The 21,885-nt window shown below is 41.9% G+C and overlaps 1 protein-coding gene across 1 annotated transcript in view; it reads left to right on the top strand.

Moving 5' to 3' along the window:
• The window catches only part of GK5 (glycerol kinase 5), a 155,071-nt gene that overhangs the window by 30,239 nt on the left and 102,947 nt on the right, over positions 1–21,885 (top strand). Inside the window, exon 2 of the mRNA XM_078666415.1 lies at positions 13,957–14,050. Within this exon, the coding sequence (XP_078522541.1) occupies positions 13,957–14,050 (94 nt within the window). The remainder of the gene's footprint in view (positions 1–13,956; positions 14,051–21,885) is intronic.

Raw genomic sequence — 21,885 nt, 5'->3', positions numbered from 1 at the left:
CCAATTTGCGTAGTTTTTTTCGTTAGAAAGTTTTGCTTATGTGCCTTTTCCATAGTTTAAATTGGGTAAAGTGTAAGGTACCCACACCACTAGGAGAATTCTGTGTTTGCTCATTGGTTAAATCAGAACTGGTGGATGTGTTGCAAGTTGTCTATTGGTTGACATAAACATAACTATGTAATATATAGCGCTTTCTTTCCCAGACAAGGTGTCTATGTGCTTTTTTGCAAGTAGCACACTACTCCGGAACCCAAACGGGTTAATGGTGAATTAGTATAGGGAAATACGAGTCCATTTAAGTGGTGGACATGCGAGTCTGTTAGTCGGATTGAATAAGATAATGGAGGGATCGAAGAGGGAAGAGTCTAGAAAGTTTTATTTGAGAGATCATGTTAAGATGAGGTTTGGGATGAGTAAAAGGAGAGATGGAGGAGGGAAGAGTCTCTAGAAAAGGATTAGGGAGATCATAGTAGTAAAAATGAGGTTTGGTGTTAGCCAGGAGGTATAGAGGAGGGAAGAGTCTAGAAAGGGTTATTTTGGAGATCATTGTAGTAGAATGAGGTTTGAGATGAGTCGGAGAGTGGAGGTAGAGGATATATTGAGAGAGGTATCGGGTGAGACAAAGTAGTGCATTTGAGAGAGTGAACGTTTTTTTCTTCTGTTTTCTACAGTAGGAGTAAAATAATAAATATATAGATACATGACTACATAGAAAGGGTAAAAATTGGAAAACACAAACAAATGATCAACTGAATGCCGAACACATGGCTCAAAAAGTGTTGTCTATCATCAAACCAAACAGATCCTTAGAATGTCTCTGCCTGGCATATCTCATGAAATCCTGCTTTCAAATCCCTAAACCGAACATTTTCCAAGGGATGATTTGCCCACAGCAAAGTTCAAATTGATTATAAACAATCCAGAATCACACCAAATCCAGTAATGCATGTGGCCGTATGGCGAAACCCCGCAGGCACCTCACAGCGGGCAGGGAAACAAATAAAATGTTTGCTCCCAGCAGGCGGGTACATTTTTCCTGCTCCTACCCGCTGGGAGCGGACTTACTGGTTGCTCTCACTTGGCAGTAGCTTTAAATTTGCTCCCACCAAAAGATAGCAAACAGATGTTGCCCTTCCCACACTAGTGCGGACACAGGGAAACCGCTGTGTCCTGAGGTTGGTCACCCCGGGACATAGCAGGGGCTGGGCCTGGGGAGTGGTGGTCCTCTGGGATTTCAGGAGGGGGGCCACATGGACCCCTCCTTTTAAAGTGCACGGCCATGCCCCGGAGAGGTGGTGGTCCCTGGGGTCAGATACAGCGCGGGGAGCATGTGCGCCTCCTCTCCCCATTCTTGTAATTGAATTTATATAGCGCTTTCTACCCCTAACGAGGTGTTGAATCGCTTTACGCTGGGCAGCACACTAATCTGGAACCCAAAGTTAATGGTCAGGTCAGTGTTCTGGTTTACGGTTTGTCATTGGAATTAGTCTTGTATGCTCAAAGCAAACCATTCCATGCAGTCATTTCAGTTTTTATGGTGGACTAAAGTAAAAGTGGTTGGTTGCAGTCATTAGTGGAGGGTTGGGGTGAGCTTAAGCACATGGTTGGTGGGATTAATACAGGAGTTAGAGGAGATTAGGTATTGCTAGGTTGCATAGGTATGACTTTCAGCAGAAGGATGAGAGATTGTGGTCTTGTAAATGAGTTGTGGGAAATTTGCTGAAACAGAGAATAGTTAAACGTGCATGTGTCAGAGAAGGTTGTGCTCAGACATAGGATGCATATAGGAAGGGAAGGTAAGGGACATCTGAAAGAGAGAAATAAAAAGGAGAGATGAGAAACAGACGTTTTAATTAATGGATAGTATTTTAATGCCGTATGTAAAGAATGTAGTGAATATTTTTGAGACAGCATTCAGTTTGAGGAAGCAAAAATGTAGAGAGAAGCAACATTATTTACTTGTGAAGATTTTGCTATATTGGAATTTTTTAATAGGTACTAGAATCAGGTAAACTATCTATGTGTTGCTACAATAATACTAGACCACCTATCCAGCCAGGTCAGGTGATCATCTCAAGGCTTGAAAGTGAAAAGTGAAAAATAATGGCTGGACGCACATGTCGAGAAAATACATGGGAAATAATGTACACATTGAAATAGAGCTTTTGGCTTTCATCCTCAGATTTGAATATTAATTATACAGCAGAGTGGAATACATTTAAACGCCTCTTATTGGTATTGGCACCAGATGGAAGATGAGGACAGCTTCCCAGACAATGGAAGTGTATTACCTGCATTCCAGTGGCTGTAGGGCAGGGGATGCAAATAATGCTGTGAGTGGGTGGTGGTGAAGTGGCTCCCTTTACAAATTCAGTGAACACTTTTGTTAGCAAATGGCTGCTGGTTAGACTTTCTGAAGCACTGCCCTTTTTTTTATATATTTTTTTATTTGAAAGATGACAGACAAATTCACTGTTACTCATACAATTCACAATGTCAGTTACATTTAGCATCATATTAGTGATCAAGTTCAGTTAGACATACATATTACACATTTTGCTCCCTATCTCTGTTCCTTCGCAATTCTAATTCTACCACAGGCGATACACAAATCTCTCCCCTATACAAGTGCCACGTGGATCATTTCCTGTCCCACTTCTTTGGGCACCCCCTCACAATAAACACTTCCTTCTCAGCTATCATGCACCTATCCAGCTCCCTCTTCCAAACCGTCACTGCAGGTGGTCGTACTCCTCCCCATCCCCTAGCAATTTCCCTCTTAAAGAGTGTAAAATCTAGTGTTACAAACTGTTGTTCTGTCTCCGTATGATCAGTCCCCTCCCATATATTTAGCAGGCCTAGTCATGGTGTCAAAGTAAGCGGCTTCCCCAGCGCGAAATGCATATGTGTCATGATCCTGTCCCAACGGCTCTGCACCATCGGCCATTCCCATATCATATGGTAAAAGGTAGCTGGCTGTCGGCAGCCCCTTAGACAAAGATCGTCTGGCCTAGACCCAATCCTTGCAAGAGTGACCCCAGTCAGATATGAGCGGTGGAAAATACGGAGTTGGATAAGACGGTATCTAAGCGTGATGACAGCCTCTCTGGGAGACATTAACGCCTGCCTCTAGTCCTCTTCTTCAATTGTCCCTATGTCCCCCTCCCACTTCTCCTTAAGCCTCCCAAAGGAATCCGGCACATTATTACAAAGTTTCTTATACGAGCACTGCCCTTTTAGAAGATGATGTGGGTGAATAGCGCAGGAGGTGCAGGTTGAAGCAGACATTCTAGGTGAGGCTAAGCTTTTGTCTACCTTAATCACACTTCAGTGGAGAGCCCTGGCACCGCTTTGTGCCTCGGTTGTGGGTGCTCCAGGCATTTGAAATGTAAACGTATTGAAATGTACCTTTTCTTATTAAGAAAAGTGGCTGCCACAGTCCTCGTTTTTGCGGATATTGGCTGTTTTAACGTACATGTGCATTGGCTCCTCCAGCACGTAGGAGTGTGATTGTACAGCATCCTGTGTGAAAGTACATCTGTACTTCTATTGTGTCTTACAATATATCCTCTGGATAGAATCCTCCTGCTGCAGCCGCTGCCAGTTCCATTTGCCCTCACTAGGGCAGCCATCCTGAATATCATTTGGAGGAGCCCTCTGTTTCTGCCTGTCCTTGTCTCCTGCCTGCAGTGGAGTTACAGCCTTCTATCCCCAGAGCCTCCAAAAACTGAAGCTCTGTGAAAAGCTGCATTGTGAGTGTGCAGGCCAGAGCAACCGCACAATGGCGCTCCCAGTGCACTTGCAAATGTCTGCGAGCTCTGGCAACCTCCTCTCCATTCAGGACACAGGAATGTATGGTTTCTGGTAGGGAGGGGGTGTGAGTTTGTGACTTGCTCGCCCCTCCCCTCAGGAATCCGAATTACTTAAATTGTTATATCTCATCAGCTGACACTGACGTAGACTGCCTGTATTTCTAACCAACCCTATGAATACACCCACCCACCACCAATGCCTACCTTTTTTATCAACACATTTACAATACCAACATTACATAATTCAGATTTATCATTTAAACACACAACCAACAACTATAATATGAAATTCATCCAACTCTGACCAAGAGGGAGTGATATTTTGTTTAATGATCATTTCTGCCTCTCCATACCCACACTTTCCTGGCTCTGCTGCTGCATCTGATCCACACAAACCCACCAGCCCCCATCCCTCCATCCATGACTCCATCAATCATCCATCCATGCACTCAACCAGCCATTCAACCGTGGGTCCATCCATGCAGAAAAATTAAAGATTAATTCATCCGTGCATCTATCCATCCATAGAAGCATCCAAAACGTCCATCAGTCTGAAACTACAACACTTCTAAAATGCTCATATTGCCCGGAAGGGAAGACTATGATATTTTGGAAATATGCAAGCTCACTAGGGGCAGGGCCGCTGGAATTATGCAATTCTGTGGCCACAAGATTTTTCACATAACTATGGATTTGCCACATACTCCACAATCTGCTACATAATCTGCAGATTTTAACAGACAAATGGGCCAGATGCCTGCAAAGGGTTTTGCCCATTCTGTGTCTATGGGAAAATGTGTTCATGCATATGGGCCAATATTTCTAGCCCCAAAGGATCAAAAGTTAGTAAAAACGTTTCAGCGTCTTAATGAAGTAATGCTACCACAAAATGTGCCACATTGCACCACATCATTTCCATTTTCTTGCTGCATAATTTAGTCGAAGGTGCTGCATAATTTGGTCCTCCCCTGCTGCATAATTCCTAAGGCCCTAGTGCTTTAAATGGGGTAATACTTTCAAGTATTCAGTACTGCCACTTTAATTTGGAAAGGATAGTGCTGACACTGCTCCAATGCTTTTATTGGGAGAGCGCCAGCCCTTCTCTGCAACAAACAGGTACCCTGGGACAAGGAGTACCTGCACTTATAGTTCCATTTCAAGCACTGTGTGGCCCTGACTACTTGCGCAATCGTGGACAATCCAGAGCCACGGAGTACGTGCTTTTTGTATGCTGGGCCTGATGACATTAAACAGGCGTCGCATGTTTTTTCTGTGTACAAAGGGGCGGAACACTTCCAGGTAGTTCGTAGAAGAGAGTCCAGGTAGTTCGTAGAAGAGAGTTCACAATAGGGTTCTCTGTGTTCAGCTGTAAATTGCTCTCTGCTATCAAGGAAAGATTAATAAGGGATTGAGCTAGGGAGCTGGTCCAAGGTTGCACTTACATTTCCAGATTACATAAATTGCCCTGGCACCGGTACAATTCCACAATAACATTTGGATTTATATGCTGATGCAAAATGTACTTTTCAGCTAATGCGAAAGATACATGACCCCTGAACCCTCACAGTAATACTTTGAGAGTAACCTCGTGACAGACCGACCCCTTACTTTAGCCTGGCCAGTCACACACATTCTAGGCTACTAGTCACGTCCTATCTGGAGGAGAATTTACGAACAACATGAAACCGAGTTTGGTTGTGGACTGAGTGGCAAAGGCTGTCAAACAACCGAAACGCGTCCCGTGTCTGGTGCTGCCTGATGCAATAAACCGGCGTCAACCTTGTCTGTTCTTTGAGTGCTGGTTCATTGATTGTGGCACACAACCCCAAACGACATAACTTGTACAGGTACTTTATCAGGATACACTTATAATACACCTTATATATTAGTGTGACCCTTTACTGCAAACACAGAGTGAACCTAGACGCACGACTACTTGGATTCACACTAAATAAAAGATCCGGGTCGGCAAACCACTATTGCCTCAGGCGCTCAACAGAAGAAGAGGGAAATGGGTTAATCAAAAAGACCTGTTTTTGATGGGTAGTTTTCAGAGATATTCCGAAGTCGGCTATTCGAATCCGGATCATCACAATATCCAGAATTGATTACTGGGCAATGGACATGTGCCTCTTGAACCATCCATATTCTATTAATTTGGTACCTCAGGGGATCTATTCTCACCTGCAGGTAAGTTTTAATTAATGAGCTTCATTTAACACAATTTTGCTTAGTGCACAACAGAAACGCCGTTGGTTGCCAGGAGCACTGAGACACCTCAGACGAAGATTCAATGCCCACAAAGACTGAATCAAAGAGGGTTTATCCCCAACAACCAAGAATAAGTGAAAAGCCCACAAAGTGCCAAGCTCTCTGGATTAATATACCAGTTTGAGATACATGATGGCATTCTTGAATGTCCTGCCCAGCCCTGAGGAAGACCTTCTGAAAATCCTTACGATCCCCTCCCGAAGGTCGAAACGCGTCAGCACCCCCCTCACTGAGGTCAAGTAATCCCTGTTTGGAACTACATAGATTTTGAAAGACTTCTAGTCTAGGCTGGATTTAGACAGCCAAGACACAGACTTTGACAGTTTCTGCCTGACCTCATCACTTTGGAACCAGGAATACTTACACTATTGAGGATAGTTAAACCAACAAAACCCAATACTTTATAACTACAGTAGAACTTTCAAAAGGAACCAGATGAAGTTTCATGTAATTTATGTATTTTATGTCATGTTGTTATGTCATTGTGTATATAGAGTCTTATGAAAATTGTCCGGAAAAAATCTTCAATATGTTTGCTTACAGGTTTTTTGTTACGAAAAAGAAAACTAACAAAAAGAAAAAGCAAAATATATATTTTTTTAAATAAAATTAATTTCATGTTTTGGTTTCACAACAGTTAATGAATAGATCTTTTATGTGCACTAATCTAAATTGTGTTAAATGAAGCTCATTAATTGAAACTTACCTGCAGGTGAGAATAGATTACCTGAGGTACCAAATGAATAGAATATTGATGGTCCAAGAGGCACATGTCTATTGCCTTGTCTTAACCGATTCCAGCCTCTTTGGTCCTTAATAGATTCACTCCCCCTTTTTTTTAACTGCAAACTTGATTACTGTCACTTCCTGTTATTGTTGCTTCCTGAGAAACAATTCACAAATTGCAGGTAACACCTAACCATGTTGCCAACATCATGTACTATTCAGCAGTTCAAAAGCCTCGTCCTCTTCTGAAGGTCTCCTTTAGCTGCCGGTTTCAGACAGCATTGCATTCTTAGCATCTTTCTCAAAGCCTTCTGGCACACTGGACTCTGTTACCTTCAAGACAAATTGTAGCAGTCCCTCCATCGGAGTGCCCTATGATCTACCAATCAATCACTAGTGAAGAATCCTGCCTAACGGGACCAATGCAGTGACTATTCACATAGTTACCAAGTGTCATTGCTGTGGACTGACAAAACAGTGGAGCTCTGGAGTTTAATGACTTTAAATGAGTTAAGAAAATTCTTAAGACTCTAGTCTTCAGTAAATGTTACCATATTTAATTGATGAGCTCAAGTCTAATTTGACTATTTGTTTTAAGGAATCGTGAATTCCTGACACTAGGACTTTTTATTAGGTCGAGCCTACCAGACCATGAAGCTGTATGATTGTAGAAGACTGACTGTTTACTTGCCAAGAGCTTACAGTGAGCTTAAAGTTCCCCTATTTCTTACCATTGTCCAGTGGCTTTATTGTCCACTCTCATTTTTCTTCTTATTCAATGGCTTGCCTTGTCCATCATGTAGAGTCCTCCCCAGCCTGGGTACCCGCTAATAACCACACAACACACAGAGCTTAGATATACACATCTTTATTTGTCTAAAACACCCTTCAATGCTTTCTGCTATAACCCTTACGGCCCAGTTCCTGGGAGTACCTCAGGAGCCAAAAGGGTTAATTCATTTCTAACTCGCAAAACACTACATCTCCCCCACTCTAAAATAAAAAAGTATTTTTTTACACAATATATAGATAGATACACTTATACAATGACATCTCTTCAATCAATCATTTTAGCGCTTTAATTGTTCGACCTGATCTTGTTCTCGGAAACTGGGAACTGTCATCACCAATTTCCAGGATCTGTGTCAGCGGTGTAGAGGTAACTGTAGTCAGTGATGGTTCAGACCCAGTTTCTCCTACAACGGTTAGATCTGATGAATGATGAGTTAAAGGCATAAAGTGAGAAGAGACTTTGGTGATAGACTTCCCAGAGCGCTGTGCCATCACCATGTGTCCTTGGTAGATACCACTTAAAAAGGTACTGCATAGAACAAAGCATCAGATTTTCTTCTCAGCATCTGACATGTGAGCACTTGATCTCCTTTCCTGAAGATAATTCTTCGCTGGTCATCTTTGGTCAGCATATGTTTTCGTCTTTTGTTTGTTCACCAAGTCTTTCTCATGAGTTGCTTTCTCTTTCTCCGATTGATTAATTGAGACAACTTGGTGTTTTATTTCTCTCCTGAACATCAAGGTCACAAGACTTTCACCTGTGGTTGAGTAGGTTGTTGAACGAAAAGCTCTAAAGGTAGAATTCAACACAGTTTTCTAATTGAGCTTCTCAAGATTAGCAAACTGAACTACTTTCTTTAGGGTACTCATAAACCGTTCAACAAGCCTGTTGGCCTGCACCCACAGAGGTGTGCTCTCTCAATGCGTTATTTTCAAATGCTCCAATAAATCTTTCAACTATTGAAAGGCGAGTCATTGTCAGACTTCACTATGGCTGGAACACCCCATGTCGCAAAGATGCCATCTAGTCTTTCAATGACTAGTTTTTTTGTAGTAGATGAAAGATCTTCAATGAATGGGAATTGTGAATACTCATCCATAATCGCCAGCAGGTGATGCCCATTGACGTGTGGACTGAAAAAGTCAATGGCTATTCTCACCCATGAATGCTTTGGGAGTTCTGATATGCTCAAGTTGTGGTGAGTAGTATTTGTAGAAAGGGAGTTGCATAGATGACAGGACTTTAATTCCTTTTAAACCCTGTCATCAAGATAAGGAAACCAGACATGGTCCACTATGTCCTTCATGGGCCACTTGAATTATTTTTGTCTCAGACTCTCCATAATAAGAATTCTCAGCCCTCGTAGGATACATCCTTCTTGAGCTTTAGACACTTCTTCCTTGACAATTTTGTATTGTTGATATTAACCAACACTGGTGAGCAGTTGAGGGGTTTGGTTCCATGACCGATGTGCAATTATATCATTCAGCTTTAGCATGCCACTTTCATGGCTTGTGGCAGTGATAATCTGGGCTAATGAAATAACAGCTGGAGTGTTTGATTTTACAATAAAACTAATATAGGCCCTAGCCGTCTTGGAGGGAGTACCGTAACCTTGTATAGGTATTCTGGAAAAGCTGTAACAGGATTCAGAACTTTCCCTGGAAGATGAACAAAGATGTAATTATACTTTTGTAACCGTAGCACCAATCGTTCAATGTGAAGAGGCATTTTGGAGTTTGAATTGACAAATATGGTCAGTAAAACTTAATAATCCGTTACCAGCATAAAACGCTTGCCATATAGGAAGACATGGAAATGTTCACAAGCCCATACCGCAGCTAAGCTTTCTTTTTCAGGTTGTGAGTAAGCACCTTCTGCTTCAGAAAAGATTCTATTTGCATATGCCACAATATGCCTTTGAGCATTCAAGTGTTTGCTGTGTTGTGCATGGATAACGCCTAACCCGACACGGCTAGTCCCAACAACAACAACCTCTGTATGAAGCTTAGGATTGAAGTATGCCATTTCTGTAGCATTCTCAACAGCTTGTTTAATTCTTTAAAAACGTTTCTTACATTCATGTGACCAATGAAACGAAATGTTCTTTTTCCTCAAGTCTCTCAACAGATCACTTACAGTGGAAAAGCCTTGTAGGTATCTTGAATAGTAACTGGTCATCTCTAGAAGTGAACACACCATACAAACATCCTGTGGGGAATCAGCATTTGACAGCCCTTGTACTTTAGGAAGAACTGGTGTCATACCCCCCTCTCAAAAGATATGCCAAATATGTTTTGCTTTGTCTTATGGAATTCACACTTGTTTGCATTCAAACTTTTTTTTTTTACTTTTCAAAACCTTTATTTGGAAAGAATTGCACAGCACAATTACATAATTCCACAATAGCAGAAGATTAAGCACGTCAATACATTGCAGCACAGCAGAGATAGTTGCACATTTATGTCACATTAGAGACAATGCCATGGAGAGTTGTCATAAATCCCAGTGAGGGGCTAAAGCAGACGACCAGGGGAGGCATCAGACATAGAGGGGAAAGGCAGGGAGAGTGGAAGGGCCGTGAACAAGATGGGAGCAGCTCATGGACTAACACCGGCGGCCGCCGTGGTCGGGGAGCCTGCTGGGAGCGCGGTAGATGTCACAGAATGCTGGGGGTCAGGGCTTGAAAGGTAGGTAACAAGTGTGCCCCATATGTCCCGTGGACGAGACCCAGCTGGCAAGAGGTCCCAGAACTTAGACAGGAGGGTTTGACAGCGGGACGCATCTTCGAGTCAGAGGGGCACCTTTGGCACAGGCCTGCGACCCCAACACATCGAAACCCTACGCCACGTGAGGACCAACAGCCTGGCGGTCAAACGGCGAGAGGCATCCATACAAAATTTAACGAAGCCTAAGAGGCAGATCACGGGGTCAGGTTGGAGTGGTAATGAGGTGATTTCGGAGATAATTGCACAAACCTCCCGCTAATATGCCGAGACCCGGGGGCTTGTTTGCATTCAAACTTAAACCTGCTTCAACAAGCAAACAACATACTTGTGTAAGAGCTTTAGCATCTTCTTTTTTTGTAGCTCTGAAAACCAATATGTCATCACTGTAATTGAACGCATTCATGATAGGCTGTGGATGATGCACCAAAATGTAGTCTTTTGTATGGAAACAGACCAGCATGTGTAGAAAAATGTACCTGCAACTTTCTTCAGGTTCTAACTGTGGATAACCTTTATTTAAATCAGGGTGAGAGAAGACCTTTGCACCATTTATGTCGACCTGGATGTCGTTCTCGTTCAATTGCTTTGTTTGCCTGATGCATGTCAACGCATATGCATACAGTGCCTTCAATATCCCCATGGCGATGGATCATTTGAATGCTCAATACTGGTATGAAGTAACGCTTCAAGTTCTTTTTCAACAGGTTCTTACAAATGAAAATCAATTTGTCTATGTCTCTGAGCAACAAAACAGACACCCTCATTATTATGCAATTTTACTTTTATAGTCTTAAGTTTTCCCAAACCATGAAACAACAAAGGGAACAAACTTACTATTTCATTGTGAGAATTCATGTTGTAAATCACAGAAATCAGTCCATGCCAGCGACTGTTCTGAAACTTGAGTAGACAGGCTCTTAACCCTGCGTTGAAGTACATGGATTGGTGTTAGTGCCTTTGTATAGTGCTATACCCCGGGTAGTTGCACAGCCACAGTCTAGTCAGTGGCTAATAGTCACCCCCGTACCACCCAACACAACTTGAGCTGGTCAGTGCGCTAGTAACGCAGCTGAAAAACTGAGCAGAAACAGACTGCGTGATCCACTGTACAGGGGCGCAGGCAGCTCAGAATGAAGCCTGATAGCTTCAAAGTTAGCACTTCTACATACTGTCTCTCATTGACCTGACTCTCCGCACACTTACTTCGAGGTGGGAAACAAGCTGGCACCACGCCAACCGTGGGCATGCGAGCTGCAAGCTGTGCAGTGCCATGACTGTGTTCCGAAGCCAGCCAGCAAGCTCACAATATGGCCTACTATTAGAGAAACTGCTCAGCCGCCTGCCCTTTCTTCACACCGCAGGAGGCAGGAGCCGCACCCGCCTATTAAGTCACATGATGTGCAACCAACTCTAGGTAGAAATTGGGTGCACTGACTCCAACCTGTCCTCCTGACGCCAGTGATATCGCCACATGGTGTCCTTAGTAAAATGTTACATTACAAAACCACTCTCTATGCAGCTGTGCTGTACCAGCTGAGCCGGAAAGCCCAAAGTCTGCCGGGAGCATTGCGTACTGTGCGCTACCACTGCAGCTCGTATTTTGCCATATTATAGCAGTGCTCCCAGCTTGACTACTGAGGAAGGGCTATAATGTGTGAAATTGCATTTCAGTGCGGTGAAGCGGGCCACCACACTGAAATGTGTTAGTCTAACGACTGATTCCTGGTACTTGGCAGGCCTGAATATGAAGACTTCTGTACAATGCTTTCTTTGTTTTCAACTTCTTTACAGCAGCTGTAGTTGCGTTTTGACTTCACATGCGTTAAGCGTTGATTCTGTACTTCGTTTGCAACATATGTGGCATGCACAAGCAGTTTTCTTGGACCACGTCAGACTCTCTAGGAGAGGACTGTCGATCTTTGGGTTACTTATCCCCTAACTCCTTGCCAGTGGTACCATCCTCCTCAGCCCAGGTACCCAGCAATGACTACGCCGCACTAGGAGTTTAGGTTTACACGTCTTTATTCATCTGCATGTAACTGCGAACTCAACATTCTAAAACAGCCTTCAATGCATTCAGCTCTAACACTTACGCCACAGGTCTACGGAGTCCCTCAAGAGCCAAAGGGATACTATAATTTCTAACTCACAAGACACTACACATCTTGCATTTCTTTCATGTGGAGCACAGCCTCTCTACTTGTGTCACTTCCCCTGCTCACTTTTAGGGAAATACTTTTTTATTTTTGCATAAGCACTCCATAAGAGCGCATGCGTTTTATATCAGTCTCCCTCATGAGCTTCTCTCCCGCCTGTGCTATATTTTATTCTATTTCACACATGTGCTTCTTTTTTTTGTTTATTTTTTATTGGAGTGCCATGTGGCAAAATTGTGCATTTTCTGCGCTTTTACATATGTTATCACTGATTGATAAATAAAAAAAAAGCTGCTTGTGTCTCACGCATGCAAAATGACACATGGCCGACCCATCACTTCTTTTTTTTTCTTCCCCCTTTGTTCATGCTGTACAGCATCAGCAATGCTGATGCTATGAACAAAAGGCATTAGTAGATCCAATAGCGTGGACATTTTTCCTATGCCAATGCTTGTATTCATTCAATTGCTGGCTCCTTCTTACCTGTTCTTTTGGTTTCTAAACATAGTATCCATTTTCATGATATTGGCCTAGTCTGACACTTATCATAGAGTCCCTCTTGTATTCCAGAAGTGCTGAGAAGCAGCAATCAAGTGACAATAGCTCTATAAAAAAGGTGTATTAGCACACAGAGTAAAAATGTTTGGTGTGTTGTATAATATTTTAAATGGTGCTGTTAATATATGCTAGTTTTACTTTAGCAAATAAGTTATATACAATTGTTTAAATCTAGTTTCTTAATTTTTTTGTTGACTTCCTGCTTATTTTCTTCCTACTACGGTGCCTTTAACTTTCTCCCCTCAGCTCTGACCTCCACTTTTGAAGTTACTCCTCATATACTCCTTTACCTCTTTCCTACTTGAAGCCTATCACTCAAAGTTCTTCATTCGCTGGACTCCTGCTTATTAGTTCTCTACCGGAGCCTTCTTTATCCCCATTCATTCACCTTGAACTCCACAGACCCACCCTACCACGCTTGCATCTCTTCCTGACTTTGAATCTTACAGTAGTTTTGTCTTACTTTGCTATCTAATCTCTTGGAACCTTCGTGCTTGAAGTCTCCTTTTTCATAATGTCTTAATTCCTTTGCCTTATTGTTATCCTATTATCGTAACTTCTAAACCCTTTACCTCCTTCCTTTCTTCTCCTTTATCACTCCCTTGGGCACTTAACCTGATGTTTCTTTTTTTATCCTGCGATTTCTTCCCTCAACACACATGATTGATACTGACTTTGAACTGTTTGTCGTTGTCTTTTTACTTGACTTTCTGTTCTTGGTATCTTTGTAAGGGGTTAACTCAACCCCACTTGATTTTCTGTTGTAAAGTGCTCTGACACCTCCTCAGTTGAATTGTGCTTTACAAAAACGATCCATAAATATTTAGTTTGGTCATTTCTAAAAAAAAACAAAAAACTTTTATTAATTTCTGTGTTGTCCAATCATATTCTCCCTGTTAATATTTCAACAGCTAGAAGTAGTACATCCTCACCATGGCTGGGTTGAAATAGACCCTGACTTTCTGTGGAGTCAATTTACTGAGGTCATCAAAGAAGCTGTGCAAGGTAATTCATAACATTTTTTTAAATAACTTTCACGTTTTCCAACTCTTATTTCTCCATTAAAATGCATAATTAGTATTGTTATATCAACCTGTTTTTTTCAGTCATTCAGTTATATTTGTTAATTTTTGTGAACATGACCTGTCAATCAGACAAACAGCCTTCTCGACCATGGTCAGGCGCTAGGTGTTAAAAAAACAGCAGGCAATCAGATCGAATTGCCTCTATCTGGGAATCTTCAAGCGGTTAAGAGAAAAGAATTTGTGTAGATGTACGTAGCTTTTTAGAGGTTGCAAAGTTAGTGAGCTCAAAAAAGCCTTTTTGAATGTACAAAACACTATTTTGCAATTCGGTAACCTATTACCGAATTTGATAATAGGTTAGCAATCCGGTATTAGGAAGGAGCGTGTTAAGGGAGGCACTTCCTAATAGCGATTCGCAATGATTTGTGAGGCTGTTTTGCGATTGAAATGCAGTTTCAAAAGATTCATATATTACCACCTACTTCAAGTAGGTGGTAACCCATTCCCAAATGTGAAGGGGCCCCCTAAGGACCTATTCCCCTTTGTGAATAATTGTAAAAACGGACCACTGCCTACTTTTTTTTTTTTTTTGTAATTTTTTTTTTTTTTTGTAATTTTTTTTTTTTGTAATTTTTTTTTTTTTAGTCCTCATATGTTTGATCAGACAGAGTGATAACCGCTCTCTCCACTTGGAGGGGATGGTAACCATCACAGGATCCTTCTCTTCGAGGTCAGCTTACTCTTTTCTCCTAAATTACAGGTTCTTACTTAAATTCTCTTTCTAGGTTCACCAATCCGTCTTGATGAATCTCCTAGATTTTTTAGAACATCCTGTATTTACTGATACTTAATCATAGGTTTAATAGTAGTCATTGTTTCAATTAGGATATACTTTATATATTTTATATAACGGAGTACCAATGCTTCTCCAGTAAGGTTGAGACGTTGATTTAAAATTATGATGGTTCCCATGGGGAATAGAATTCTAAGGGTTCGATAGGTAGGATCCACTTGATACACAATTCTGTACGAGCTAGTAGGATTAAAATAAAGGTAAGGGCCTTAAGAGGTTTAGGTATGTTACTAATAGATTCTTCTTCCTGTATCACCACAAATATTGACAATGCCAGACTCACTTTTACTTCTTGGCCTGCCATATCTGACAAGATTTTACCCACTTTCTGCCAAAACGTTTTGATGGAGGTACACCAACGGAACATATGCGTTTCATCTACGTTGAGTTCTCTGCACTTTTGGCACTTCCACACCGTTTACAGGAAGGGGGGAACATGGCGGCCTTGAGGTAGTCTTGGTCGCGAGCTCTCGAATCCTGATGGACAGACGCAGTACGAGTTGCGTTCGGCATGCCCGTTAAAGCAGGATTTTTCCCTGTAATCGTTTCTGATCCATTTGAGTCCCTGAAAACGTTATCATTTCTTCTTGTTTTTGTTAATTTTTACGTTTCCTTTGTTGCGGTTTTCAATGGTGGCTGGCGGTCCTGGTAGTTCGTGGAGCTGCAAAGCACTGGGAGGAGTTTGGGCAGAGGCTGTGGCTTGGCTCAGCTGGAGACGTTGCGCCGCAGCAAGAATCTGCATCCCATGGGGAGGCAGTGGGGAGTTTTGTTTTCGCTTTGCAAGCCCCGGTAAAACCGTAAAAAATCACCTCACGATGGCAGGGTGAAGCCGGGAGTTCCCACATATGAATGCGGTAAGGAGGGGGGAAGAACTGCAGGAAGGGTGTGGGGATCTGGAGGAGAACTCTGATTTGAAAGTAATCCCCTGTATAGTTAAGGGAAGAAAAGGGATACTGAACCGTCTTACAAGACCAGAAGAAGAAATAAACAGATATACTTCACAGACTAGAGGGGTTTGTGGGAAAAAGGAACTGGAGTGCTCTTCGTTCAAAAAACACATTCTAAGGGTCAAATAACTGCCTCACTTTCTCTCAATCAGCCAGATCAACTAAAACAGGCAGCTTTGTGCGTAAATCAACCGAAAGTGGTAACATTGAGTAAAAAGGCGGTAGAAGCTACTAATCCCCAGTCAAGTATAAGAAACAATTAAGGAAGAAACCAGGGAAAATAAAAGTGACTCCTTCACTCCGCTCATACTTTAAAGTAAAAGCACAGGATTCGACAGTCACGGCAGAGACCTTTACATCACTTGTAGAGCCCCAGCCGGAGAACTTAAATATAAAAGGTAGGATGGCATCTGATCCTGCTCCTGGTCCTAAGGAAGCTCCTTCAAAACAGGTCTTATTAAAAAACAGATATGACCCTCTGCTAAGCATTGAAGAAGATAACATCGATAACCATAACCTTGTAACTTGTTGTAGTACTTTATTCGATAAAAGCATTTATCATAAAAGTAAAAACCAGTTTCAAGTACAAACAACCCTTAAAAGTTCATACGCAACAATATACAGATCTTATAATCAATAAAAAAACATATATACAATAAAATTGAACGAACCAGGAGGGCCATTAAAAAAACAGAATAGCAGCAGAATCAGACACAGTTAGCCCTGTTATCTATTGGTACCCTCGTTTGAGATAATCTTTATCTGGTTTGATCGTATCTGCCAGGCCCTTCCCAAATATTTCGCAACCTCACACACCAAAGCCAAGGATGTTACATCTGTTGTAAGAATGCGTAGGGCGTTAAGATGCCGTCTGAAGCCCAACTCCCTACAAATCAGCCTAAGCCATCGTCTTCTTGCCCCCCTATAAGCTCTACAAGCGAACATGAAATGGGCTAAGGACTCTTTGGGGTATGGGCAACAAGGGCATGAAGTATGGTCCGGTACAGAAGATCTCCACTTCTCAGTAAATGAGTTTAGAGGTAAGCTTCCAAACCTGAATTTTAGGAAGAGGGTTCTGTCGCTGGGTGTTTGGATAAAATCCAGAAATGGTTCGAGCTTTCTGACAGACTTATTGTTCAGAAATTGGTCGGTCAGGGGACCCCGCCTTTGCCCCTCTAGTTCCTCCTTCTGGACCCAATCCCAATACATTTTGTTAACAGCATTTTTTGGTGGAGGGGATTGAGTCCACCAGAGCCAGACAACCATAACCCTTTATTTGACTCTGAGCAACTGACGGTCATGGTCACTCTCTCACACGCTAGTAAGGAGTCGAACACGGCAAAGCTCGAAAACACAATGGCAGTAATGCTTACAGAGCTGAGAGTGAGGTTTGCAACATCTGAGCTCAATCAGCAGAAAATTCAAGGGTATTGTGAGACCATGGAGGAAAAAATCAACAGTCTAGTAGATAGGGTAGGGGCGATGGAAATGATACAAAATGAGATATCAAATAAAGTGGCCACAAACCAAGAAGAGATTCTGAAACTTAAAAAAAATGAAAGATCTTGGAGACAAGCTAGAGTCTCTAGAAAATAACGCTAGAAGAAATAATGTCAGAATTTTAAATGCTGATGAAGGAGTGGAAGGGGGAGATATCAAGATTTACGTATTTACCCTTCTAAAAGAGTATAATTCGAACTTGGATTCTGACATTATAGAACAAGATGTGCAGAGAGCACACCGTGATCCTTTTGGAAGGCCAAAACAGATCAAACCAGGAATAACATTAAGGATCTGAACAATCAAGTTACGGGTGATGCCATCACTGAGGACAGAGCCATTGAGCAGGAATTTGTTCGTTTTTTTCAGGAACTTTATGCAGAAGATTTAGTCCAAAACAATGAACCGACAGCTGCTTTTTTTAGCGACATAGATCTTCCCCTGTTAAGTAATGAAAATAGAGAGGAACTTTCGGCTCCTATAACATTGGTAGAAGTCCATAGCTCAATTAAGAACTTGAAAAAGCTGCTGGCCCTGATGCTATCCCCAATGAGTTGTATGTTTTGCTGAGGGAAGAATTAGCCCCGATACTGCTCAATCTTTTTAACTTGGCATACATTTTAAAACAAGACAACCCCCCCCCCTTCCTGGTATTTGGCAACCATAATCATTCTTCTGAAACCCAACTAAAACCCCAGAGTGTGTGAATTTACAGGCCGATATCACTGCTCAACAGTGATTACAAAATATACGCACAGATTTAGAATAAAAGGTTGAAGCGAATGCTCGGCTCAATCATTCATAACGACCAGAAGAGATTCATGAAGGGGAGGCATTTACAGGATTTGACCCATGAGTTAATTGGCACAGTAGATCTTGCCATAGAATATGAAAGACCCATGTCTATAATAACCTGCGAAGCTGCGAAAGCTTGCAACAGGGTCAGCTGGCCCTTTCTCAATGAAGTAATCCAGCGTTTTAATATGGGGGAAGTATTCGGGTCAGCAATTAAGGCTCTGTACAGAAATCCTATGGCCCGGATATTAGTAAATTGAACCCTTTCTGAAAAAGTACAAATACGAAGAGGATCCAGACAGGGCTGTCCACTTTCCCCCCTTTTATTTAATCGATACATTGAGCCACTGGCCATCAAGTTAAGAGCATGTAATAACATTTATCCATTTACATGTGATGACTGGGAAAAAAAGATAGGGCTTTATGCCGATGACTTAATGATTTTTACAACCCACCTTTACCGAGTAATATCTGTTATTTGGGAATTTCTAGACAACTTTGGTATATTATCAGGATACGCTGTAAACCCTTCAAAAACAGAGATCATGCAGTGGAATACCAGTTCCGAGAGCGAGCTTATTAAAAAGGAGATTAGATATTTAGGGTTTGAGGTGGTTCAAAATGTGTAAAGTCTAGCAAAGGTGAACTTTGATTCAGTCACTTCAAAAGTCAAGAAACAACTGCAGCAGTGGGACTCTTTCCCTTTATCTTTTTTGGGCAAATCAAATTTATTAAATATGTCTATTTTACCCAAATATACATTTATTTTTAATACAATTCCAAAGTACAAGGAGCCTTCTCCAGCTTCAACTTGGGGGAAAAGAAGACCCAGAATCGCATGGAAGATATGTAGGTAAAAGAAGGAAAATGGTGGCATAGCGAGCCCAGATCTCCTACAATATCAGAGAGCCTTTCATTTGAAATTTTTTAGACAGCTATTAAAGGATTCCAACAATATCTCACCTATGTTTTGTGCCTTGACGTACGGCTCACCAGACTTATCCAGCCACTTTCACTATAAGTTCAGAGACCCCAAATAAAAAAACAAAAATCAGACTAAAGTCTCTCCATTGGGCCTGTAAAGTGTGGTAACAAATCAGGAAGATTCTACAGATTCTACATTATAGCCACTATGCACCAATATGGAGATCGCCAGGAACCCCCGCATGTTTGCAAGACTCTTTAGCAACCCCGATAAGGGAAAAGGGAATTTGCAGTTGGGGCCAGTTGTTGGAAGGTACTAGGTTAAAATCTTGGCAAGACTTTCAGGCGATCACAGAAGGCGCTGTCTCTCGTTTTAAATACTGTCAGTAACTAAGCTGGGCAAAAACTTTGAGACGGGGGGGGGGGGAAACAAAACGAACTTCACGAGGCAAAAATAGCATTGCGTCCTAGATTACAGAAAGAGGTCTCGGTATGGTACTGGTTACAGGTACAATCATCAGAAGACCCCAGTACATGGCATACGGAGACGAGGAGGAGGGAACTACCGGAGTATGATCTAGAAGCACTATGGCAAGTATCTACATCTCTTTTGTGCCATTGTGTGAAATCGGCGCCTTTAAAGAAAAACACCTTTTTACTATCCATAAGGCCTACTGGACGCCTCGAAAATGTAAAAGAAAATTTTACATTTTTCTTTTTGAAACTCATCCTGTTTTCCGTTAAGGAAAACAGGCTTTATTAAGGAAAAAGAAAAAAAAGTGGATTATTTAAAGGCAATCACAGACATGGGGATCTGCCAACCCCAGCAGGCCCCCATTCCTGTGATCTTAGCAATCCCCAATGGGTGGCAAATTACGACCTATCTCATGCATATTAATGAGGTAGGTGCATTTGTGCCCAACTGGGAATCGCAAACAGTGTAAAACATACTTTAGTACATCACTGTTTGCTCTTACCTTATAGCGAATCACAAAAAGTCGCTATTAGGTAATCGCAAACACAAAGGTATGTACATCTGGCCCTTGATCTCTAAAAAAATCCTTGGTCACTTGTGGGTCCCTTAGGGCTCATCGCTATCTCCCCACTTGTTCAGTATATATGTTTTACCTTCGGCTAATGTTTTGCTTCAGCGAGGAATGAACGTACAAATATAAAAATTTAAGCTAAAACTTAGTTACTTGTTTAGCACTTCAACGTCCCACAGCGATGATTTAAACAGTGCGAATGTTAGGGCAGTGGATGGAAAGAAATAAACTCAATCTTAATGCTGACAACGCAGAGGTTCTTACAGACCATGGTGTCATTAGTCTATGGCTGGCCTCTTACTGCCCACAAGCACTTGGTAACATTCTCTACCCTACAAACTGTGTAAAAACAGCTGCGGCCCCGCCAGGTAAGAGTGGTGGGACCCGGGTAGGTAATAGAGGTGGGGCCCAGTCCTGGTGGGATTTCAACGGACGATAACAAGGGAAAATGAAATAAATCATTCATTTTCGCTCATTGGCGTCGGTCAAAACCCCCCTGACCCCCCCATCGGGCCCCACTGCTCTTACCTGACGGGCCGCAGCTGCGTAAAAAGGTTTGGGAGTTGATAATTGGTTATCTGTGAACCCTCAAATCTCTGCTGTAGTCGCTGTCTGTACATATCGCATTCAAATCATAAGAAAGATCTCCCCAAAGTTTCCTTGGATAGGAACAGCATGGCAGTATCCGCCTTAGTTGGATCCAGACTGAACTAAGCTAAATCTTTAGATAATATCTTCTTCATAGTCTGCAAGGGATTCAGAAAACTGCAGCTAGACTAGTGTCTGGGGGCTTTTTGCTTTGACCATGATAGACCAAGTTTGAAAAATGACACATTCATTTGAAAACACTCAATGCAGGGAAAATAGCGGCCTGCATTAAAAAAGACTGCGTTATTATCAACCCAAGAGGCTCCTGCGGTCCTCTGCCACTAACCCAATGATAGGGCCCAGGTTCAACAAATCTAAAATAGGAGGACACAGATTCTCTACATGCACCTTTAAAATCTGTGATTGTAAAGTTCACTCCTGCTCTTCAGGCACCAATAGAAAACTTGGCTTTCTAAACAATCTTTTCAATGGACATCATAAATTGCCTATGGGATCTGCTTCATCCTCTTGATGTTTAGGGCCTAGAGACGTATTGGTGATAGAAAGCTACAGAAATCACTTTTAGCCTAATACAACACTTGAGTTTTAAGGCCTTTCATTGTTGTATACATCTGTCCAAGGGTTTATATTCCATCGCATTCATTTCTCACAACGTTCTTTCTTTCCTTCGTTGCTACCCTCCTTGTTTCTTTGTTTTCTTCAGACGCCTTTCATCTATTCCTTTCTGTATTTTTTCTGATCTATTCCTTTGCCCAGTCCTCTCTTCCTTCCGTTGCACCTTTCTTTCACAATCCCACCATCCTTCATCTTTTTTTATTTCTTCATCTCCTCCTCCTTCCTTTTTGCCTTTCTTTCTTCCTTTATCCCTTAGATTATTTGTCAACTCCTTCCTGTTACGGCTTCCTTTGTATGTTCCTTATTTTATTTCATCCTCCATTTTTTCATCCTTACCTACCTTTTCTTCCTGTGTTGGTCAAATCTCTTTCCTTCTCCGCCTTTTTTCTCTCCTCCTCTTTCGCAGTACCACCCACATAGCAGGACACATTAACATTGAAGATAACATTGTGAGTCCTCAGGACGTCTTTACGAATGGCCTCTTAATTTCGATTGCGCAAGTAATGGCAGCTACCAGCTCAATCAG

This window comes from Lissotriton helveticus, chromosome 11 (assembly GCF_964261635.1).
Source record: "Lissotriton helveticus chromosome 11, aLisHel1.1, whole genome shotgun sequence".
In the NCBI taxonomy this organism is placed as follows: Eukaryota; Metazoa; Chordata; class Amphibia; order Caudata; family Salamandridae; genus Lissotriton; species Lissotriton helveticus.
Note: the sequence above shows the minus strand (reverse complement) of the source record. Positions and strands in the feature narration are given on the sequence as shown.